Source organism: Salvia splendens, chromosome 6 (assembly GCF_004379255.2).
Source record: "Salvia splendens isolate huo1 chromosome 6, SspV2, whole genome shotgun sequence".
In the NCBI taxonomy this organism is placed as follows: domain Eukaryota; kingdom Viridiplantae; phylum Streptophyta; class Magnoliopsida; order Lamiales; family Lamiaceae; genus Salvia; species Salvia splendens.
In genome coordinates, this window is record NC_056037.1 from 299,652 (window position 1) to 324,396 (window position 24,745).

General features: G+C 41.3%; 4 protein-coding genes across 9 annotated transcripts; 1 reads left to right on the top strand and 3 right to left on the bottom strand.

The window, feature by feature from the left end:
- Positions 1–10,071: 10,071 nt before the first annotated feature.
- On the bottom strand, positions 10,072–11,773 carry LOC121809605 (V-type proton ATPase 16 kDa proteolipid subunit). Its single transcript, XM_042210327.1, has 3 exons — positions 11,602–11,773; positions 11,247–11,532; positions 10,072–10,497 (listed from the first exon to the last, which is right to left on the bottom strand). Exons 1-3 carry the CDS (start codon positions 11,678–11,680, stop codon positions 10,365–10,367), a joined length of 498 nt encoding a protein of 165 aa, XP_042066261.1. The 5' UTR covers positions 11,681–11,773; the 3' UTR covers positions 10,072–10,364.
- A 954-nt stretch (positions 11,774–12,727) lies between these two features.
- LOC121808337 (protein BASIC PENTACYSTEINE6-like) lies at positions 12,728–15,639 on the top strand. Of its 6 annotated transcripts, none has more exons than XM_042208757.1 (3): positions 12,728–13,262; positions 14,285–14,406; positions 14,513–15,639. In XM_042208757.1, the coding sequence occupies exons 2-3, from the start codon at positions 14,350–14,352 to the stop codon at positions 15,362–15,364; spliced, it is 909 nt and encodes a 302-aa protein (XP_042064691.1). In that variant the 5' UTR covers positions 12,728–13,262; positions 14,285–14,349; the 3' UTR covers positions 15,365–15,639. The 6 variants fall into 6 exon arrangements, with proteins under 6 accessions (XP_042064691.1, XP_042064694.1, XP_042064695.1 ...); XM_042208760.1 differs by having other exon boundaries at positions 12,728–13,110; XM_042208761.1 differs by having other exon boundaries at positions 12,728–13,073.
- Positions 15,640–15,826: 187 nt separating this feature from the next.
- LOC121808336 lies at positions 15,827–18,675 on the bottom strand. The gene is made up of 7 exons (XM_042208755.1): positions 18,434–18,675; positions 17,623–18,240; positions 17,101–17,288; positions 16,787–17,010; positions 16,499–16,692; positions 16,160–16,285; positions 15,827–16,072 (listed from the first exon to the last, which is right to left on the bottom strand). Exons 1-7 carry the CDS (start codon positions 18,587–18,589, stop codon positions 15,974–15,976), a joined length of 1,605 nt encoding a protein of 534 aa, XP_042064689.1. The 5' UTR covers positions 18,590–18,675; the 3' UTR covers positions 15,827–15,973.
- A 67-nt stretch (positions 18,676–18,742) lies between these two features.
- LOC121808335 (auxin response factor 5-like) lies at positions 18,743–23,732 on the bottom strand. The gene is made up of 13 exons (XM_042208754.1): positions 23,075–23,732; positions 22,842–22,954; positions 22,208–22,306; positions 22,070–22,126; positions 21,840–21,992; positions 21,667–21,751; positions 21,478–21,568; positions 21,229–21,393; positions 21,029–21,151; positions 20,742–20,953; positions 19,425–20,665; positions 19,125–19,312; positions 18,743–19,034 (listed from the first exon to the last, which is right to left on the bottom strand). The coding sequence occupies exons 1-13, from the start codon at positions 23,181–23,183 to the stop codon at positions 18,908–18,910; spliced, it is 2,763 nt and encodes a 920-aa protein (XP_042064688.1). The 5' UTR covers positions 23,184–23,732; the 3' UTR covers positions 18,743–18,907.
- Positions 23,733–24,745: the final 1,013 nt, after the last annotated feature.

A 24,745-nucleotide genomic window follows, 5' to 3' on the forward strand; every position in this document is an offset into this window, starting at 1 on the left:
CTGATAGGGAGGTGCTGGTTTTGCGCCGTCTTCTGAGTACACATTTTTGGTGTATGCTTCTCCAGTTGGAAACTATTTCAAGTTGTGTTTAGTTTTCAATTTTAATTCGATTGAATCAAGGGGATATTAAGGAGTTTGTGGATAAGTTTTAATTGTTGTGATTTGCAGGAAGAGACTGTGCCGATCAGCTTGTATGTTGAGGATGAGTTCCATCGCGCTGGCCGCGGTGGTTCTGGAGGTGTGAAGAGCGTCACGAATTATGCGCCGGTATGTAAGTGTTGCATCTTTCTGCCAACTGTTTGATGAAAGTTCTAAATGAAGTTGGCTACTGAAAGTTCGTCAAAGTGTTTTATTTTTTTATTTTTATGATTTTGATATCAATTAATTTCGTCCTGCTTGTAAAAACATGTTTCTTAGTATGAATTATCGGAATAATGTTTTTTATGCACGACTAAATTTAACAAATTTACAAAGTTCATTTGATATTTAATAGTAGTAAATAAATTATAGGTGAGGTCATGAACTGCTAGTAATCATGGAGAGCAAGAACTACCAAGCAAGCCACTATGTCACTCAGGGCGATGAGTAGACGTTGCTCCAGCGCCTGCATCAAGAGCTTTACAATATCAAGTTTCTAATCGTGGATCGCGCACGCTTTGCCGGATAAGGAGAACGACAGTCGGATTCTTCTCACCACTAGGCTTCGGGAGGTCACTGATAAAATTTCTGAAAAATCTAGTTTACTTCATGAGATGCAGCCGCTCGGGCTGGAGCACAGCTGGCAGTTGCTCTGTTATCTTACCTTCGGTGATATGCTGAAAAATGATAATGATGATGTTACATTGCTCTGCCCTCCTCACTTGAAGGAAATTGGAAGATCGATCGCCGAGAAATGTAAAGGTCTTCCTCTGTCACTGGTTTTGGTTGGTGGTCTTCTCATTCAGGAGACAGAAAAGATACTGCTGATGCTGCTGCAATGGGGGAGGGTTCCTACTTGGAGATCTTGGCTATAGAGCTACCTTTACTTGCCCGCTAGACTTCAAGGTTGTTTCCTTTACCTGGGTGCATTCCCGGAAGATTGTGAGATATGTGTCTCTAAACTCATCGAACTTTGGGTTGGTGAAGACTTCTTCCTAAAACTGCACTACCCACACAAACCATGGACAACTATTGTGGTTTCTGACTTTTGAACTTAGGGTTTCTGACAAGAGATCCAAAACGTTTTGGTAAATGCAAAAAATCCAATCTTTTTCACAGCCCATTGCCGGAAAATCAGAGATCTGAATGCCCTTTTTGTAATTTTGTTCTTCTTTTTGGGGTGTACTGCTTTTATTATGTTCTCTTATTTTGTAAATATCTTGTTGCATTTAATGAGAAGACCTACTGATATCACAACTCACCTTTTGTTTTCATGTTTTATGATGGAACATGTCACAAACAACCAAGAAAAATTCTTGGATAAAGAGTGTTTGAGTGATTATGGGAGTTTAGAAGTGACAGATTGATGGAGTATGATGGAGTACGTACTAAACAAGCCCAACAGCAGTAAAGCCCATCAGCCTAAAGCCCAAGAAAGAGTATCAGTTCGGCATGACTAAAGAGTATCAGTCCGGCATGACTAAAGAGTTCAGTTCGGCACAACCAAAGAGTTCGGCCCCAGCCTACAGCTCGGTAAAAGCCAACCAATCAAACTCTGCTCTCAGGTCGGCATCAAGCTCTACTCTCAGATCGGCAAAAGCTGCTCGGCAATAATTCAGCAGTTCGGTCTCAGTATTCGACCGAACTAGGAGATAGTGGACTCATGCAGGATTTCCACCTCCACTACACCCACGATCTATTTAGTGGTGTCAAGCAGTCATTAATTCATGCAGGATAGTGGACCCATGCAAGATCGCCACGATCTCCACGACATCCACTGCCTAGTAAATGGTGCTGCATGCCACGATCTTGGTTCAATGTATAAATAGAACTTAGATCAGATAGAAAAGGGTTAAGTTCTAAAGAAGCTCTCTAGAGATAAAATATCATATAGCAAGTCTGTGTTGTAAGCTGTAATCCCAGATCAAGCAATACAATCTTGCCCTCCCTTCTTCCCGTGGACGTAGATTTACTTCAGTAAATCGAACCACGTAAATTCTCTGTGTCGTGATCTGCATTTTCCTGCATTCATCACCATCAAGAATTCGCGGATTCATCACTGGCGCCGTCTGTGGGAAACAGAGAACCAAATTTGTGATAAAGCGAATTTTTGACCCTTTTTCCACCCCAAAAAAAAAAAATGCATACCAGATCACATAACACCCATAATACCGTTCGTGATAACCGTGAGGAAGCTAGTCCAGCTCGCAGGTCTGAAAAACGGCCTCGGGAGACATCTACCTCCGGTTCTCACGAAGAAGGAACAAGCCACTCCAGGAGAGATCGCACCGAGTCTTCCCAGCAGCCCGATTTAAATGAAGCTGTCAAGCTGTTCTTGGCCGAGAAGCAGGAGGAGTTCTTAACCTTCCTGCAGAAGAGCCAACAGCCGGAGAAGACAACGGCGGATTCTCCCTCCTCATCCAGACATGAAAGTCACTACCGCAGTAGTGACGTGTCTTCCAGGAGAAAGAATCCTCAACCCCGACATGTTCCTGTTCCTCCTCGGTACCGGAACCACAGGAGAACTCCATCTCCTCCGTACCGAAGAGATGTCGGGTTCGCCATGTACGGAGCATTAAAGACTCCGTTCTCGGACGATATCACCCGAACTCCTTTGCCGCGGAACTACCGGACACCGTCAATGACTTATGACGGGCTAGTGGATCCTCATGACTTCTTGGGACGCTATCAGTATAATATGGCGAACCAGGGTCTCAATGAGGTCCATATGTGCAAGCTGTTCCCCGAGCTTCTTATCGGGAACGCGAGAAGGTGGTTCGATAGCCTCCCCCAAGGCAGCATTAGATCTTACCGAGATCTAATGGATGCTTTCCACAGGAGGTTCTTTCAGAAAGCGGAAGCCCGGATCACTTCGGCTCAGCTGCTTTCTATACGTCAAGGTCGCGACGAAAAGATCAGCGACTTCATGACGAGATTCCACAAGGAATGCCTACAAGTAGATGATCTCAACGATCTACTTGTCATTTCGGCATTCCAAAATGGAATCCTGCCCGGAGCTCTCTACAGAAAGCTCGTGGAATGCAGTCCGCAAACAGCTCAAGAGATGTGGGACATTGCGGACCAGTTCTCCCGTGCCGATGAGGCAGACCGTCGAAAACGGTCTTTAGACAGCTCATCTAGAGGAGACGAAAAGAAGCCCGATCATAGCGATCAGAGGCTTCCTCGCCGAACTCCTTTTGAAAGAATTCAAAGGGCACCGGTACAAGGCAGATTGGGACCACGTCTCAATCCTGAGAAGCCGCCCGCTCAGTTCGTACCATTGAACAAGTCAAGAGCGGAAATTTTCGAACTGCATTCCGATATGTTCGAAAAGCCAAGGCGGATGACGAAATCGGCCGCGCGCCGACCTCAGGATCAATATTGCTCCTTCCATCAAGACTACGGTCACGATACCGAGGAGTGCCGACATTTAGCTGCAGGTATTGATGCCCTTGTGAAAGCAGGGACGTTAAAAAAATACCAAAGCAAGCAACCGAAAAGGAACAAAAAGCAGGGAGGTGCGAACTGCGCTCCTCAGGATCCGAAAAGGCAACGGGATCCCGAAGACGATAACGAGCCGCAATATGATGGAGTAATCCTAACTATTGACGCTCTCCCTGCCGGGAAGACTAAATCGTCTCTGAAGTCATAGAGCAGAAAAAGGCTTTTGACGAGCTCAAAAGTTATTTAGCCGAGCTTCCAATTCTCTCTGCTCCAACAGATGCCGAAGTGATTTTCTTATACTTAGCGGCATCCGATCAAACCATTAGCGCGGTGCTTGTACGAGAAGAAGGCCTAAAGCAGTTTCCCATCTACTTTACAAGCCGAGCATTAAGAGATCCAGAAACAAGGTATCAACCTCTGGAAAAAATTGCTCTGGCGTTAGTAAATGCAGCAAGGAGACTGCGGCCATACTTCTATGCTCACAAGGTATGCGTCTTAACCGATCTGCCTCTTCGGCAAGTTTTGACCAAGCCAGAAGCATCAGGCAGAATCGCCAAATGGGCCATAGAGCTGGGAGAACACTCAATCGAGTACCTACCTCGAAAAGCCATCAAGGGATAAGCCTTGGCAGATTTTCTTGCAGAGGTCAAGTTCGATCAAGCAAACCCTGTCATTGCCGAACAGAAAAATTCTGCCAATGCCGAACTAGCACAGCCCTTGGAATCCGAAGTAGAGCCGCCGGACTGCTGGAGCGGATTCGTAGATGGAGCTTCAAACAAGATGGGAAGTGGAGCTGGTATTTTACTTGTCGCTCCCGACGGACACGAGGTAACCTACTCACTTCGGTTCCTATTCCCCACTACTAATAATGAAGCCGAGTACGAAGCCCTCCTGGCCGGACTCCAGTTAGCGCAAAGTCTGCTCGTCAAATCTCTCAAAGTCCATTGTGATTCACAAGTCATAGTAAATCACATGTTGGGTACAAGTGAAGCTCGTGACGAGAGAATGAAGAAAGTATTTGGACAAAGCGCAAAGCATCAGCCGAAGTTTCTCCTATTTTCGGATAATCCGCATTCCCAGAGCGGAAAATAGCCGAGCAGATACCTTAAGTAAGTTGGCCTCAGATCCGAGCTCAAAGGCGGAAGAATTAATGCATCGAAGCATTGATGAAGCCGAGGTACATTCAGTATCCAGCTCGCCGAACTGGATGACGCCGATCTTGCAGTATCTGGATCAAGGACAATTGCCCGAGGATAAGAGAGAAGCTCGGAAGATCACGTGCCGAGCACTTCGGTACGAACTTCATGAAGGAGTCCTCTTTAGAAAGTCTTACCTCCAGCCGTTATTGCGGTGCGTAGGACCAGAAGAGACGGACTACATCCTCAGAGAAGTTCATGAAGGATCGTGCGGTAGCCACATCGGAGCCAGAGCTTTAGCTAAAAAAGTTCTTAGATGGGGATATTATTGGCCAACCTTGGTACAAGAAGCAGTGCAGCTCGTCAAGACATGCCCGAAGTGCCAAATCCATGCAAATATCCCAAGGATGCCGCAGACCGATCTATCCACTATGCAAAGCCCTTGGCCTTTTATGCAATGGGGTATAGACATAGTAGGACCACTACCACAAGCTCCTCGGCAAATAAAATTCCTAATAGTTGCCGTGGACTACTTTACGAAGTGGGTGGAAGCTGAACCATTAGCTACGATAACGAGCTCGAAGGCATTGGATTTCGTCTGGAAGAACATAGTGTGCCGATTTGGCATACCCCACATCCTCATCTCGGATAACGGGACTCAGTTCACCGACAAGACGTTCAAGAATTGGTGCCAAGAGCTGAATATTCAACAGCGGTTCACTTCGGTCTCTCATCCACAAGCAAACGGACAAACGGAGGTAACAAATCGTATCCTGGTGAAAGGGTTAAAAGCTCGGTTAGAACAAGCCAAAGGACAATGGGTAGAAAATCTCCCTCAAGTCCTATGGTCCTACCGAACTACACCCACAACCTCCAACGGTGAAACTCCGTACAGTCTTGTGTACGGCACTGAAGCCGTGATTCCGGTGGAGATCGGCATACCCAGTCCCCGAACTCTAAACTTCTCAGCAGAAATGAATGACGACGGACTGAGAGCCGAGCTAGATCTTGCCGAAGAAAGAAGAGAATTGGCATGCATAAAAGCAGCCAAGTACAAGGAGCAAGTAGCCCGGTATTACAACCAAAGGGTGAAGAAGCTGCAATTTCAAGTGGGAGATCTCGTCTTGAGAAACAACGAAGTAAGCCGAGCAGAAAAGCTGGGCAAGCTCGAACCCACATGGGAAGGTCCGTATCGGGTGTCAGAAGTCCTCGGCAAAGGGTCTTACAAATTGGCTCACATGTCAGGAGAACAGGTACCCCGAACATGGCACATTTCCAACCTCAAGAAGTTCCATTTGTAAGAGACAGTCCGGTCAGTCAGTCTTGAGTCCTGTTCGGTCAATGTGCTTTCTTTGGTTTGCTTGGTCTTTGTGCTTTCTTTGGTTTGCTTGGTCTTTGTTTGTCTCTGTGCGTTTTGTCTGTGTGTTTTGTCTGTCTCTGTGCGTGTCGTCTCTTACAAATGTTACTGAGGTATCTTGTTCTTCGAAGGCTGATCCCCTTCTTAGAACATATACAAGCCAACGATTGTGAGTCAAAGCTTCTAAAGAGGATACAAGACCACAATTCAGCTTAAACAAGCAGTTCGTCTAAAACGAGCTGCAATAAGCCAACGATTGTGAGTCAAAGCTTCTAAAGAGGATACAAGACCACAATTCGGCTTAAAAATCAAGCACTTCGTCTGAAACGAACTGCAATAAGCCAACGATTGTGAAGTCCAAGCTTCTAAAGAGGATACAAGACCACAATTCGGCTTAAAAATCAAGCACTTCGTCTGAAACGAACTGCAACAAAAGTCCGATTCACGCGATAAAACTTGCCTGAATTAGGACAAGGGAAAGTCCGATCCACGCGATAAAACTCGCCGAATTAGGACAAGGGAAAGTCCGATCCCCAAATTAGGACAACGGAAAGTCCGATCCGAGCAATAAAACTCGCCAAATTAGGACACAAACCAAGTCCGGTCAAAGAAGAGTTCACTTCATAAGACCGAGGACAAACATCAACTTACCCCGTACCTTTATCCAGAATGCCGAAGTGATTCACTTCGCTTTTCGGGGGGGGGTAGTGATGGAGTATGATGGAGTACGTACTAAACAAGCCCAACAGCAGTAAAGCCCATCAGCCTAAAGCCCAAGAAAGAGTATCAGTTCGGCATGACTAAAGAGTATCAGTCCGGCATGACTAAAGAGTTCAGTTCGGCACAACCAAAGAGTTCGGCCCCAGCCTACAGCTCGGTAAAAGCCAACCAATCAAACTCTGCTCTCAGGTCGGCATCAAGCTCTACTCTCAGATCGGCAAAAGCTGCTCGGCAATAATTCAGCAGTTCGGTCTCAGTATTCGACCGAACTAGGAGATAGTGGACTCATGCAGGATTTCCACCTCCACTACACCCACGATCTATTTAGTGGTGTCAAGCAGTCATTAATTCATGCAGGATAGTGGACCCATGCAAGATCGCCACGATCTCCACGACATCCACTGCCTAGTAAATGGTGCTGCATGCCACGATCTTGGTTCAATGTATAAATAGAACTTAGATCAGATAGAAAAGGGTTAAGTTCTAAAGAAGCTCTCTAGAGATAAAATATCATATAGCAAGTCTGTGTTGTAAGCTGTAATCCCAGATCAAGCAATACAATCTTGCCCTCCCTTCTTCCCGTGGACGTAGATTTACTTCAGTAAATCGAACCACGTAAATTCTCTGTGTCGTGATCTGCATTTTCCTGCATTCATCACCATCAAGAATTCGCGGATTCATCACAGATGAAAGAGGTTGTCAATTTACTCTTTTTGGAATTTCAGAATACAAAGCACAAGATGATGATTTGATGATGATCTTGGGTTGTTGAAAATGAAAAAATGCCACATTTCGGGAAAGGATTTTCGAAGGACATATGAGTAATGGTTAACAAATTTGCTACATCTAGCCATAAGAGATTTTAATAAGGATCGCCCTTTAGTAATTGAATGTGATTTTATTGGAATTTAATTATTTTGAGTGTTTTTTCCTTTACTATAGTAGCACAAATTGCTAAAAAGTCATTGTATTAAGACGAAGACTTTTGTGCGTGTGCGTACCATATGCATCGCACCATCCCCAGTTCTCTGGAATCGAGCATCCCACCGATTTGCCTGCCTTTTTTGAACTCAATGTTCGTGCGTTTGTGCTCCTGTTTTTATTGCAGATTATTACAGTGTGTAGTATAGTAAAACATTGTATAATAATCACACACAACTAAATTAGATGGTATGTATGCGGGTGTTTTCCTGTAGTACATGCAGTTGATTATGGAAAAGTCTATAAGAAATTATATAACTCAATTGTCAATAATGTATTCTCAACAATCTATGTATAATAGCTATAAATATCAACGTGTAGTTTTGTCTTTGTTACTAATTTTTTCCCCATCAGCCTATGAATCACGTGAAAGTTTCATGTTTGACTAAATAATTAGAATCATTAATTAGTACTTACAATTTAGTTTATTTCCAGTAAAAATATAATGAAATAATCAGACTTTGTTGACCAAAAAACACACGGTTGCCAAAGCTAAAAGTTTGCTATTGGCGTTTTGTTGTTGAGAGAGTTTGCTATGAATATGATTATTCATTATTTGCACAAACTCTATATGTATAGTTTGCTATTTCCAACCCGAGCCGGCTCTAACTTCTTTTAAATGTTAAAATTTGAAAACAAACCGTAATCATCATCACTCCAGATCATAAGATTTGATCAAATTCAAATTAGTCTCATAAAATTTAGAAAATAATTATTAATATATACATCATATATACATGCATCATTTAGGTTCGAATTCAATCTTTGGTTTCTCAGAAACCTCGCCCCTCAACCCCACCGTTGGTTATTAACAAAACTCACCGAATAAAAAAATATACGTATACAATAACTAGTAAAACAACTTCATTCCCTAATTTAATAAACTACTACCATATTTTATGAATCGAAGAAACCAAAGTAAATCATATAAATTGATTTACGTACTATGTTTAGTTTTAACTTCTTTATGTACTCCTAGTTAAATATTGATATATATAACACGCGACCGATGCTATCCTATATAAAATATAAATCCAAATCTCGTACTGTAAAATATAGCTGAATATTTTCAATATATCAATTAGTTGGTTCAGGATAAAAATACTACTAATATTCTTGTACAGTAAAATAAAGTTTTTAAAACATAGCAGTAGTAATTGTTACTCCAACATCCTATTGGTGTGGAATGAGATTAATTGAATCGTAGTTAATTTTGAGCTCTTTAAACTGTTTCCTTAGAATGGCTGTTGATCAAAAGTAAAGGTTTTAGAATGTCAATATGTCATAAAGTTTTAACATAAGTAGTGATGTACAGAATATGAAATTTCGTAGAATTAATCAAAACCTTCTTAGATACTTTGGTTGATTCATGGTCTTAAACTTATATGTAGTCCCAATATATAGCTTTGCTAAACTGATTTAAGAAATTTCGGAAAAGCTACAAAACTTTAGGATGTGTCGCATGTAAACATAATAGTGGTAGGTAGATTAGATTTTACTTTTTCATCCACTTTTTCCTATTTCTCATGTGCAATTTAAGTGTAATAAAACAGTTCAACTTCCATTTTGGGTAAATTTTCCTTCTCTATGGTTATACCCATTCTACTTTAAATCACTGCATCTTCATCGTTGATATGATGACATACTCATTGAGATTATAAAGCATTTTTTCTGTCCAATAATCCACGTGAACTTTCGTTATATACTACTCCCTCCCTCCCATTAAATATGCAATATTTGGAAATCGGCACAGGTTTTTATATAGTGTTGTTTTGTGAGTTAATAAAAAGAGAGTAAAGTAAGAGAGATGAAAAAATAGAGACGGAGTTATTTCCATTTTACGAAACATTTCTTTTTTAATGAGACAATCTAAAAAGGAAAATGTTTCATTTTTAATGGGACAGAGGGAGTACTTATAAATGAACTATAGTTTTGTTTTATTCAATTCTTCCATTAATATTCCCTCCATTAGCCATTAATGTCCCGTATTTCTTATTTGTTGTCAACCATTAAATATCTTATTTAACTTCCATTGAACTCATAATCACTTAGCTCGTATATATGAAACATCTTTTCCCAGAGGAATGGAGTAATTAATTGAAGAGCAGAAAGAAGTCAGTTTTGGACCATTCTCAGAACATTAGACAGTCTTACTTTCATAAATACTCACACATCTCCTGTTTGTCTGTGTGTGTTAACCCCAATAAAATAACTACAACTCATGAAAACATTAAAGTCTAGTAGCAAAGATGAGCGTTCATGGTTATGTGTTAATGCATAGCTAATCACAAAAAAGGAAAAAAGAATTAATGCATAGAAACAAGATCAAATATGGTTTCTTCCAAAATACACCAACATCAAAGTATTAAACAACTTTATTCCCAGAAAAATAAACTCATCTAAATCCTACCAACTTAACATGTCAACCCTCGAATTCAATGGCCAAGCACTTCCCACGTGCACGAAAGAAAATTTGGGACTCAGTAGCCATGGCCAAACTACCATGCCAAACAGGGATAACATACTTATAATTCTTAATTTAAGGAAAGAATAGCAACTCGCATAAGCCGAGATCGAGATTTAGTCGTCTAATCCGCTCTAGACTGACCAGCACGAGATGAGAGAATGATGCCAACAATGAGACCATAGAGAGCCAAGGCTTCAGCGAAAATGAGGATAAGAATCATGCCGACGAAGAGCTTGGGTTGCTGTGCATTGGCTCTGTCATACAAAACAGTGGAATGTGAATAATAGTGTAGTCTCATAAAAACAATATGCATAAAAAGAAAACACACAGTTGATCACACTTCTGGTAGATGAATGCAGTTAAGATCAAATGCCACGTTTTAACTGAGAAAGAAAATGGCCAAAGGTGCACTAAACAAGAGAACTATCAGGTCAATTTCCCCATATAGCCACACCCCAGATCCTCCTCATACTTAACCAGTTCCCCTTGAAGCTAACCTTTAGTAACATAACATTTAGGCAATGTAAGAGGTTTATCCCACTCTCATCAATTCGATGTGATAACAAAGCAAACTAGTAATAACCTTGAACACCAGAACAAGAACCTTAATGCAAGAGGTTTCATTCACTAGTATAATATTGAAGCTTAGCCTTTAGTAGCATAACATTTAGGCAACGTAATTCGAAAGTTATAGAAATACTTGTAAAGCTTGTCCCACGCTCATTCATTCTATGTGAAAACAGGACAAGAACCTTAATGCAATAGGTAATAGGTTTCATTCACTGGTATAATACTTAGTAGTAGCATAAATCCCTCAGATTAAAAAATTATACACACACAGAAAATGCCAAACAGTCGATTATAGTATGAAACTAAGCAAACGATCAATGAACCAATAGCAATACCAAAACTAAGAAATTACTACTACTCATAACCTAATCCAGATGACGAAAAAGAAACAATTAATTAGAAATTTATCGAGGATCAAGGAATTAGAAATAACCTAACACCAGCATCACCAACGATTCCGATGGCCATACCGGCGGCAAGGCCGGCGAGACCGCAAGCAAGTCCAGAAGAGAGGTGAGCGTAGCCATCAAACAGGTAGTAAGACTTGGCCTTAGGGTTAATACCGGTGCTAATGATGACAGCAATAATCAAACCGTAAATCCCCAAAACACCAGCCATGACGACCGGAACAATAGACTTCATGACCAGCTCCGGCCTCATCACGCCCATCGACGCCACTCCGACGCCGCTCTTGGCGGTTCCGTAGGCCGCTCCCATACCTAATTCAGAGCAGCGATAGGTTTAGATCTGGAATTGAAGGGCGGATCCGTGGATCAAAGAGAGCTTACAGGAGAAAACTAGAGCGGCGGCGGCGCCGAGGAAGCCAAAGAACGGTGCCGTTTCATCGCCGCTGAAGGTAGACGACATGATCGATCGGTTTGGATTAGCGCCGAGATCGGATCTGAGATGGTTGATGTATGAAGCTAAAGTTTAGAGCTTGATTATTGGAGTAGTATTATTATATGCTTCTATTCTATCTGATTGATTGGATTGCGAGGGGAGGACCTCGATCCGTATTCGAAAATACCCTTTTACCCCTTCTCTGCAATGAAAATAATACACGTGGACAGATCAGGATTTCATAACCATAAGATAAATTAATTGTTCTGCTATTTGTTTCCCGCATTTTATTAAAAACACTAATTTCCAATGCAACAACAATTTCCTATAATTGTTTTTTTCACATAAATAATGGTCCTATACCTAAGATTATAAAATTACGTGCTTATTCGTTTTTGTCTCTCTTCACATGATCGACGGATTTTGAATTAGTATATTCAGTTTATGGTCTAATCATATTTTATTTTTTTATGAATTATAAAATTTTCCTATATTTTATAAAATATAGGAAAAAGTTTTTGCAGTTCATAGGGATCGATCCCTGGACATTTCATACTAGTCTAGCCACCACTTGCACTACATTGCATTTTTGGTATTTAATCGGTTCTTCGGTGCTAAATTCGGTCACACCGCCTGAAGATGGGAACCGAAATTAACCGAGAACCGAAGTGTTCGGTTCGGTCATCGGTTAAGCGATGACCGAATTATCAGCCCTAGGCAGTCCTATATACACGGATCAAGAAAAACAAATGTTAGTCTTTCGAGTTTCGGTTGTTAGTTTTCCTATTCATATCATATCCAGTATAGATCCTATTTAATTCACAAGAAAAAGGTGAGCTACTTTCTTCCACTTATAGAATATAGAGGACTAAAGTGGTAAATGTTCGTTTTGTGGCGTCGTAATAGTAATTTGATTTTATACTATAAAGTACACATGGATTATATGTTGCTAATATAAGGGAATATTTAATATTAGGCCGAATAATAAGGTGTGAAACATGTTTATCCATATTTAATAAAGTACACTATGATTTTTATATAGTCAAGGAAATTAGTTTTGGTCAATTGAGTCGATGGCAACCGGCAGGGAATGGGATGATCAAATTCAGTGTTGGATTTTTGCAATTCTTGACTTGTGATTGAATCGGAAGAAAATGGTCATCGGCGTCCTAATCCAACGGCTAAGCAGGCAGCATCACAGCCGTCCATTTCCCTTTCCCAAATTTCCCACTGTCCCATTCATTACTCATGCCACAGTTGCCCAAATTCCATCGCGGGATGAATGGCGTAATGATTCTAGTGTTGTAGACTAGTGATGAAAATGAGGAAACACAAAAGTGCGTGTGTTCGTGGCTGTTGCACAATTATTCCCCATTTCATTCCTTGCTCTCTTTTATTTTAGGGTTTCGGCTCTCCCCTAGTAACCTCTGCGTTTTCTTACTGAATTCCGTATAAATGTTGTCTTCATCTCTATTTCGCGTTGCTCTTGCCTTTAGTTGCTGAATTTTAGTGCGTTCGCTTTGGTTGATTTGTGTGAATTGGGTTTCCAGTTTGTCTGCTGTTTCTTAAAGTGAATTACTTTGTGTGCTCCATTTAGCTGAAAATTGAGGTTGAGTTCGTTTTTATGTTTGATAATTTACCATCTACTTTTCGTCATTAAATATTCAAATTATCAAGTGTTATTGATTCAGATGTGTTGAAATAGCATGATATTCTACTTGATCTGAGTGGCTGCCAAACATCAGAAACTGAAGCCAATCGATATTTAACAAATATTACTGTGTTTTAGACTTCATTATCTAAGCTGAGCTTCACATTGTGTATTTTTTTTTTTTTTTTTTTTTTGAGAGAGAGAGAATGTGAAGAAAAGTTGCATTTGCTTTATAAGTAGTTGCCTTGCTATGGTTGGAGATTCTTTCATTCCACCAGTGTCTTTTCTTTGGATAGTAAGCTTGAGGTTTGCATCACAGGTGTACTTTTATAAAACGATGATCTCGGCCTTGTAAATGTTTTGATGTAAAATGTTGCCTAAATCTGCATAATGCAAGCTATTGCTAACAAAAATGTGTGGGTTGAAACTTGAAGCTAAAATCATCTATGCTTACACTTCAAAATCAAGAGTGGTCTGTATATTATTGTAAACTTATATTAGTACTAGTTAGTTTACAAAATTATATTCAAAAGCAGAATGATCAGTACTTCATGGAAACAGAAACTTTTTAGTAGATTGAATTCAATCAAGTCTTCGGTTTGATCTGTGAAGTTCATTGTTTCAACAGTTTAGCAGTATGGAAGATGGTTCTGGGAGTAAATGATTATTGTGTTGGTTACAAATATGATATGATTGACTTGTATATCAGCTGTGTAAAGTCACCAAGTGATGCTTTTCGAAATTCTATGCTCCAGGAGCTGAATTATTACAAGTGATTACATGCTTTGTGTCTCTGAATCATGTCCCTATCTGGTATTTGGTTAAGTTATTCCGTGTAACACTGGCGACTCTTACTGTAAATATATGCTTCTTGTTCATATGTGGCATTGCACCGGCAACTCTTACATATCAATTTCAAAGTATTTCCCCTTGGAGCAATTACGCTAGTTTGATTTGTGTGACAATCTTCTTTCCTTCAGGTTGCATGGTTTAGCGGGCTTTAGTTGGCGTTCGTACTAGCAGATTCTTTTGCTGTGGATCTTAGATGGACAATAGTGGGCACCACGAAAATGGAAGGCATAAAGCACCTCAGCAGGGCCAGGTAAACAAAGTTGCACGGAACTGATGGGAATCGGTTGCTTCTACTCTCAAGATTTCGACTTTCATACCCTGCCCTATTTGGTTGATAAAATTCATTTTTGTATCAGTGGTTGATGCATCATCAGCCATCAATGAAGCAGATAATGGCCATTATGACTGAAAGAGATGCTGCAATCCAGGAAAAAAATCTTGCGATTTCTGAAAAAAAGGCGGCCTTAGCAGAGAGGGACATGGCTATTATGCAGAGGGATGCAGCGATAGCTGAACGAAATAATGCCATAATGGAACGAGACAGCGCTATTGCTACTCTTCAGTATCGAGAAAATGCCATCAACAACAACGGCAATATATCCCCTTGTCCGCCCGGATGCCAAATTCCCCGCGGAGTGAAACATATGCATCATCCTCAGCATCAGCACGTACATCACCAACCTCACATGGTTGAAGCCCCGTACACGAGCAGGGAAATCCAGATACCCGATGCGGTTCCAGTTTCTCCAGAGCCTGCAAAGCCCAGTCGTACAAAACGTGTTAAGGAGGCGAAACAAGCTGCACCTGCAAGGAAGGCTCCAAAGCCAACGAAAAAAATTAAACAGGAAGAGGATGATTTCACTAAATCTGAGTGGAAGGATCAAGATCTTGGTTTGAACCAGGTTGCCTTTGATGAGTCGACCATGCCCGTGCCAGTCTGTTCATGCACTGGGGTCCTAAGGCCGTGCTACAAATGGGGCAACGGTGGGTGGCAGTCACCCTGCTGCACAACCAATTTGTCGATGTATCCACTCCCAGCTGTGCCTAACAAGCGACACGCCCGAGTTGGTGGCAGGAAGATGAGTGGAAGTGCGTTCAACAAGCTACTTGGTCGACTTGCTGCTGAGGGGATTGATCTTTCCAACCCGGTTGATCTCAAAGAACACTGGGCAAAGCACGGGACAAACCGCTACATCACCATCAAGTAAGTATTCTTAAGAAGGATTAAAAGGGATTTCTCAAAATGCTGCGCATCATCACCATCAATGCTGGAGAGGAGTATTAAATAACTGGCTTAGGTAAATAGGAAGGTGTGCTACAGTTGGTGAAAGATTGATGATGCTTATCGTGCTCGCCCAGTTCTCGTTGTGTAATAATTTGTATGAGAATGTTGATGAGAGATGGTAGAAGGGATGTAATTGTAAAGCAAGGATTTATGAAAATGATGCCTTATTGTATCAAATCTAAGAGCATTTCATGATGATTCTGTTTGTGACTGGGTTGTATATGATGAACCCCATTACTTTTGTTGGATCTCCATGGATTAGGTGAATGATGGAAAGAGGCTTAGTTTTTTTTATGGAAAAGAGTAAATACCATTGGTATTGTATGGACTGTTACGTGGCTTAGTTTTAAGAAATTATTACTCCTTTTTGTCCCTAATAATTATATTTATAGCAATGAAGCATTTTATTTCTCAACACACTGAATTTCAAGTCTTCCACAAAATGGGGTAGTAGTAGTAGTAGTAGTAGTAGTATCAGAAGCACTCTAATGTACACTGATATTTACAATGTGGTGGTTGATTTGTCTTGTCATCATCGTTCTTCGGGCCTAACAGCATTTGGATTGGACATCATATCCATCATCATTTTCTCCGGCGAATCTTCCCAGTTTGTAAATGTTTTCAAGTCGATCTGCAAGAGATTAGAATAGCATCAGAGTGCCATTGAAGCTTTGATTGACTGCCTGCTCAATGAAATTCAGTAAAAGATCGGGATTACCTTTCGCCTTTGATCTGTAAAAATCTCTTCTCGCTTCTGATGAGCAGCTTGGACCTCTCGCGCAGATCTCCCGCCTAACCCCCATACCTCTACTTGGAAAACTGAGGCTTCAGTTGGGAGGAATCCCTATCAAAGCACACACACAAATGGAGATCATCAACCACACCATCCAAATGAATCATAAAGTGAATGTGGATAATTGTATTCACCATTTCCTCAAAAACTAAAAACTAGGTCCAGTCCTATTCAGTGAATGCTGAGTGAAAGGAACTAATCTACTACCAATAAGAAAGTAAAGAAAAGCTAACAGATCAAAGAGTTGGACTTGTATGGTAATACCTGATTGGGGAAGAGGTTGCCATGTTGGTATGTTTTGTCAACGGCATGGTGGTGTACGGTAACTCTTGCAAAATCATCATCCAAAAATATTCTTTCGTTTCCTAAAGATCCACCAAATGCAAGTCCTACTGGTTTAGGTTTAGCCTCATAAGACCTACCGTGAGAATGACTATAGACAAAGTTTTTCTCCCTTCCTGCCAATTCGATAAGTCTCCGGTTAGTTTTTAATCATCTACACGGAAAATAACATATATATATATATCGCAGAACAAACCCCAAGTGGCTGACCAGAGGATAAGAATGCATGAAAGGCTGGGCTTAAAGCATACAGACTGCCAGAATTTCCATAATATATATCCTTATTTTCAAATCCCCCATTTGTGAGTGCACCAATGATCCATGGCCTTGCATTGGTCTTTTGCTCACGCGCAGAGATAAGCATTACAGTTGGACCATTGTAGCCTTCAACCCTTGACCAAAAGCGATTAAGACCTTTGCCGTCAACAGAAGACCTGTATGCATGACTTGAAATGTAAAAGACATGCTAGAGTATGATATGAGAAACACAAACGCAGTCAAGTACTGTAAGAGAGTGGACAAACTGGTAAAGTAGGTTGTCGATCGTTTCATCATCATCGTTGGGAAAACAAGTTTTTGACATCTCCTCGTACATAGCACCTCTCAATGAGAGTGAGATAGCCCAGGCCCTTCCAGGAGTCAAAAGCCGATGTTTAGATATTGCTAAAGAGGAGCTCTCATTAGCAGAAGCGCATGATGACTCTGATTTCTCCTGCAATTAGGCATTTAAAGGTTATAGTAACAGAAATACAATACAAAATGCTTGTGAAGCTGCACTGATATCATGATCTTATCAAAAGACAGTTTACACGAGTCTCGTCCTCATAAAATTGACACAGACCAAGACAAGAATATGAAAAAGAATTATTAAGAGACCACTATGGCTCTAGCAATGGACCAAAACATCCATCTTAAGCATCGTAAGAACTCTTTTAAGAAATATAATGCATTTTCAGTGAACTCCTACGAAAACTTGCATGTGAAATTATGTATAACATCATTACATCATACAAAACAATATGATGAACTGAACAAAGTGTGCCAACCTCCGGGAGCGTGAGGTAACAGAGTCTTGCATGAACGAATTGTTGAAAGCAATCTGCAAGGTGAGGTACATTCTTCAAAGCCCAAAGATGAATTTTCGCAGCAGGAAGTTGCATATCTATCTCCGACACACGGTAGTCCCAAAAATCCAAGCCGGCATCTCCTTCACTACACGCCTCAATAGCCGAGAATACCAAATGAGATATATCCGAAACACTAAATTTCCCATCTCCCTTCCCTGCATTCAATCTAAGCATCCTAGAATCACAAGAGAAAATCCAACAGATGCACAGAAGCATACAAACATCACGGGGTGACAACGCCCCACTAATTTTGCAATCATCATTAAACAGCTCAAACTGCAGATCAACTCGAACCTCGGCCTTGGAACACGCCACAGAAAATACCCGAAACAAATTATTCAACAATGTGGAAGCCACCGCCCTTCCGCAGATATTGGTGTAGCCTCTCAAGAACTCAACCTCACTCACTCCATTTTCATCAGCCACGAAAAACAGTTCAACTATTGCAGAACCTAGATGAGTAAACAACAGGGGCAGTTCCTTAAGCACCACATGTTGATCGAATTCCACATTCGCACAAGTCAAATCGAAACATTTCTGAGACACAAAAGTAAAAGGGGAAACGGAGTAAACAACTGGTTGCGTAATCAAAAGATCAAAGTTGAGGCAATCGAGTAATAAATTTAGGGAAACCAACGCAATATCGAGTTTGATCAGGTAAGTGGTGAGCTAATTCTACAAAAGCACTTGGTAATTATAATTTGTGGTTAATTTGTTAATGTGGAATTACCTGCAGAGATGGGAGAGGAATCGATTGAGTTTGTGGATGGGAGAGAAGAGGAAATGATCTCTGGAGAGATGGTAGGGCGCCAGTTGAAGCAACTAGTGATTGTAGTTCGCGTAGCTCCGGTGATGCTCCCTGCTCCGTCGACGATGATTGCCCCATCCCTCTCTCTCTCTGATAAAGAAGGGATTTTTCTGGAATTCTGAAGGTGGGAGTCGTGGGTCCTTTTATTTTAGTAGAATCAATACTAAAAATTAAGTGCGCCCCAAACACTACTCCAGAGGTCATTTTTTCTTTTTCCGAAATAGTACGTACTAGTATTTATATAAGTATTTATTTCTGTAGACTTTGAATATGCATATTTCTGTTTATTTTTCGACAAAATTTAGAGCGATACACGAAGTTTTGTGGGGAGAAATAGAATGATGAAAGGTTGAATCAGAATCCAATTTACAGACAACATTCATCTAATATGATCATTCAAGTTGAATCCCCCTGCAGCTGCATCCCCGCCGCGGAGTTGAGCAGCTGCATCCCCTCCTCCCCCATCTGCTTCACCTCCGCCGGCGACAGAATCCTTATGCATCGAACACACCCAACAAACTCCCTACACAACATATCATCATCATCATCATCATACATTATACATGCCTCACCTTTTCAGTAACTAATTAAGAAAGGAAAGAGCTCGACTTACTCCCACGGATCATCCCCAACGAGAAGCACGTCGCTCTCAAAGTCCACGTACACGAGCTTCCATCCCGAGCCTGGGTCGTTCAGCAGGCCCTCCAGCCCGAACATTCGTTCAATCTCCGACCGCAGCTGGTTGTACGTTTTGAAACTCGACACGTCAATCGACCTCCCCACCGATCCCGCCTTTTGTATCTGTCATCACCAACCCACGAATGAATAAACGACACTACAAAAAAGACGAACTAACCCCCAAGATCGAACGAATCTGTTTTTTTGTAGTGGAATGAAATGGCTAGATCATTACCTTTGTGTAAGTCCGGAATCTAGGAGTGACTTGCTGGAAGGAGCTCTGCTGCAGGAGATTGTTGTCATCGAAGTCGACGTTGCTAGATGACGCCCCACCTGAGTTGTCAGCGTATTCCTGTATGGAGAACGTCCGGGAGTCTGCTAAGCTGGCCGACGTGATCTGGGACTGGACGTCTTGGGTCGAGCAGAAGCCCCCCACCATGTAATCCGAGGGGTTCGCGAAATCCATGTTCTTCAGGGCAGAGAAGTCGTCCAAGATGGTGCTCGAGACCGAAGAAGGGTCTATCACCGTGCTCCCGCTGTTACTCCCGTGAAGATTGAGGCAGCTGTATATGTCACTTTGGCTGTGGTTATCATCTGACAAGTCCTTCAAGACATTCGAACCGTATTGGAAGTTCGACATATCGTGATGTGGCAGCAGGACGGGAAGACCGGCGCACTTGGGGTTGCTAAACTGGCCGTCCCACAGCTCTTGTCCGACTGAAGGCAGAATCATCGGGTAAGCAACTTCAGACGACATGGGAGACTGGTTGGGGTTCTTGAACACAGACAAGGATCCCGTGTTTCTATACAATCCGGGGGGAGGAGACGGACACATCATCGGGTATGGGCTAAAATCGACCAAGGCGTTGGCATTAGTAGATTCAACGTGGGATGGATCGACCGTTGGAGTTTGAAGACTATGTGTCTCCAGGTGTGATTGCATTCCACATGGACTCGTTTGGAAAGGCGCGGAGCCCCCACCAATCTGCCCCGAGACCATCAAATCGTTGCTGAAGCTTTGTGGATTCGCGGGCTTACACATCAAGTTTTCTTCGCTGAGCTGTCCCGCGGACTGGCACTGAGCTGATTGATTCGCAGCAGGAACGGAGTTGATCTTCGACAGTTCCTGACCAGCTCCCGGAGATGTTAGGTTCCCGGATATGTTAGGCTTTCCGGGTAGTGAGTTACTCAAGTTAGTTATGTATGGCTGGCCGGTGAAGCTCTGAGAATGATTGTCGGCTTGCAGACAAACGTCCTTGATGGCCGGTTGCACTAGAGACTTTGGTTCGTGTAACGCAACGTCTTTCATTTCCTGCATAGGATGAGGACTCATCATACCATGAGGCTTTGCAAGCATCTTCAACAATTGCTCGGGCCACATGCTTGATATCGGGGGGCATTGAAGCTCGCCATGTGGATTCTCCGGAACCCTGAGGAAAGGCCGATTCATTAAAGAATCCCATTCGGGCAGTGCTCCTGATTCATGGAATACAAGGAATCAGCAAATACGAAAACACAACCAAATCAAGCCGATGCTTGTAAAACAAACGACCTATGAAAGCCGAGTGGAAAGGGCGTTTCATGTTTGCGGTTAGAGATGGAAATATGAAGAGGCTCTCGGGAGTCTCGATCTCCCAAGGGCTAACTCGATTCTGCTTATCACCACATCCAGGCTCGTCCCACTCCACCTGAAGACTACGCCACTTCGAGTTGGGCCATCTTAATGGATCTATGTCGCCTATTCCTATGATCGTGCCCATGTATCTGTACAAAGAAGAAGAACGTAAAGCAATGACTGAGGAGATGTGGAATACAAAGCGGATCTGCTTCGCCTGTTACCTCCGTTTAGTGGATTCTTCGGTTTCAAACATAATGCCGAACCTCATACCAATAGACAGCTGCGTCCCAAAAACTGCTTTTCTATATTTAGCCAACGGAATGACAAACTCCGAGGGGCATGCCCTACAAAATGGGGCGAGCGAGTCAGTTTGGAAAATACGAGGGCGTATACGTTAACTAATAGGACTTATTTAAAATACCTCGGATTGTAAAAGATCGTAAACGGGCTTCTGTTAGCAGCAGCATGAGCAGCAGCAGCAAGGATTCCTATATGCATGCTGTCAGCAGATAGAACGGAAGATGGCATCATTGTTTGCTGGCGGTTGGCACGCCTCACTCCTAGCAACAACTGCGATTTCTCGTCCCTACAGTGAAAGTAATGCAAACGGTGGGCATACATAACGATCGTGACTGGAAAATGCGGTTAACTGTAGAGTTACAAACAATACCTGATAAACAGCACTGAATCACCAGCTCGAAGCCGCTTTGCTCCAACGAACATACTCCAGCCAGTTGTAAGAAGGTGCCGCTTCGGCTGCCCTACATAAAGAAAAATTCAAAAATACCGAGGTTATAGTTACAGAGAGAGTGCTACAGAGGCATGCCTCGAGCTTTGTACAACTCTACAGTGTGCTTACCCCGGTATATGTGGCGAAAGGTCCAGGTGTTATCGTGTAAATCCCGGACCACTAGTTCTTGAAATGGAGGTTGCATCGAGTAATCCTGAAATCGGTAGGCATAAATTGAATTGATAATATCATTTTTGAGATATAGAGAGACACATATAGAACCAATTAGACTTAAACCATACTAATTGAGGGAAAAGCTTTTCGGCCGCCCTCCTAGGAACAGAAAAACCGCCATGCGTGCTTGTATCACTAGCTGTCAAAGTTTTGCAGAAGAACTCGGTTGGATGTTTACTCGGTTTTAGTCCAAAATCGGGTATAGGAAATACATCCTTTTCCTGCAACAACGAAAACACGCATCATCACAGTCACGAAAGGCACATAATACCATACTCTCTTCAGTTGCTAGACTTACAGAATTTACACACTGCAGGCTCATCTGGGCATAGATCTCATCGGTTTCTTTGTCTGCCTGTTGACACAAAGACATTTAAAGTGATGCAATGAGTTGTTAACCAAAGCCGTAGAAGAGTTTCCCTGTCGGAATACTTACATGGAGTGTAACGTTGTGAACTTGGCACAGCAACTGAGTGGGGAGATTCGGATAGTTTGGTATTTGTGTCGTTGCTGACCTATTTGTGGAGACGGCAACCTGTTGCAGAGAAATCGTGATATAGGCACAATCGAGCAAATGAACTCTTCAATCAGTATATTATTCGTATACACAGAAAACTCAAATGATTATGGCCAAAACTCATGCTATTTGTAGCTTCAACAACAGAATTCAATCAGTGGAAGTAAAAAAAACACACAGGAACATCACATTCGAGATACTTGCACTAGCTACACAATTGGCTAACAGGGCCTTAGCTGCAATGAAATCAATTCCGCTAACTACATTCCTTCCAAATTACGCAGATTTTGCAGTTCATTCGAAGATGAAGATATGAGCCTAAATACGTATACAAATAAACAGAGTAGATTAAGGCCAAAACACATGCTATAAGCAGCTTCAGCGAAAGAATCCTATCCGTAAAGGAAAAAAGACCACAGGGGAACGACACATTACGTGCTCTAGCTACACAGTTGGCTAACAGAGCCTTTAATGCAATGAAAGCAATTCGACTAACTATATTCCTTCCAAATTAGGCTGATTTTGCAGCTCATTCGAAGATGAAGAGACGAACCTGCTCGCTATGGCCTTGTGGGAAATAGTATACGAGGCTTCCCACCGGAGGCAAGGTGACGAGTGGACCAGCACAGGCATGCCACAGCTCAGAATTTATTGGTTTCTTTACCCCTAAAACATCAACAACTCATTGATAATTGATAAATCCATACAATGCCACATAATTTCACCAAAACAACACACACACACATGACTAAGAAAGAGAGATCAGAAGATGAACCAGAAACTAACCACTGTGATCCTGCATTTCCTTCAACAGCTTCATACCATCAATCATATTGCTTTCCCCACTCACCAAACCTCCTCCTCCTGGCTTCATCTTTTCTTCAATAGAAGCCATCTTCTCCCTTCTCTCTCCAGCACACACACACACACACACACACTACTTGAATCCCACAACACTAGGCTCCATCTCTTGCAGCAAGCAAGAATCAAGCTTCACAAAGACTGAAAAAAATCACCCCACCAACAAAAAAAACACTAGTTCAAGAAAATGCATGTATATTAAACAATTGATGAGAGGAATAAGGCCAAGGCAATATTGAGAGAATCTAGTGGTATGAGAGGAACCAATCAAAGAAGGCATGCTCTAAAAAATCCAAAACCAAGGAACAAAAAACACACTGCAAAAAAGTAATACTGAAAAATCTAAGTGGGGCTTCCTCGTCCCCTCGCCCTATCACCAACAACCCATCCACAGCTAAAAGGGAATTTTCTTTTTTTTATTAAAAAAGTCACAAAAATATAAACACACACAGCACGCGGATCAAAGCATGAGTGGTTGGACTATCAAGTGTTTCCTCTTCCCTTTTTTCTCTCTTCTCATAAAGAAATTGACCTTTCAGTAGAAAAAATGGAGTTTTGAGATGGCAAATCGAAATGACAAAAAATAAAGGTTTCACCTTTCTCTTTCTCAATCAACATAGCACCAAAAAGATTCAATCTTTATCTCTCTAACATTATTCGATTTCTTACACTGTTCTCGAATTTCTCGCTACATGTGATTTGAAGGCAAAGGGTGTGATTACTCTTAAGCTGAGCATAAACTTGCTTAAAATGGTTGGTTCTGTTTTGAGAGCTGAAGAAATGAGAAACAGAAATTTGCAGAGAAAATCAGACAACCTTTGCTTGTACCCATAAACTACTCCCATGTTCTGTACTAGAAAGAATGTAGGTAGCATTTTTTAAGTTTTTATCACCAAAAAACAAGTTCCAATATTTATTTACTAATAAATTCTTCATTAATCCCTATACATCTTCATGTGGCCTTAACAACTTCTTTTTAATGTAACAAAAGTATAATTATCCGTCTCTTAACCGTGAATAGCACTAATTTTGATTTTTATAAATCATTTTCATTTAATGTGGAAATTTATGTGCTAAACATACTGTTTGCACACAACTTTTTAATGTAACAAAAGTATAATTATGTAAATGAAAAACTCCACTATAATAGTAATAATTTTTTGAATATAAATAATTAATTCAATGTTTATAAGTTGGTATCCATTAACTGTATAGATTAGTTAATAGTATAACCCACTATACATTCTTGGAAGCAAGTTTCCCTTTTTTCTCCACTTTTTAAAAATTGATGTGACGTTTTATGCAACATTTCGAATAAGTTTTGTACAAATTGACACTTTATATGAAGAGTAACAAAGAGTATCAAAGTTTCAATCATAAAAATATATCTTCAACATTCATTGCTTCATAAAATTTCATAACAAAAAAATGTTTCACGGGAGATTATTAATTATTAATACTATTAAAAAATTATAAATGAAGAGAAATGAGAAAAGAATAAAGGGAAAGGCGTATTTTAGCACGTGGATTACGATGTATGAGGAAAAAAAAGGGTCATTTCTCTGATGTTGGGCGTATCAAGATTAGACTATTTTT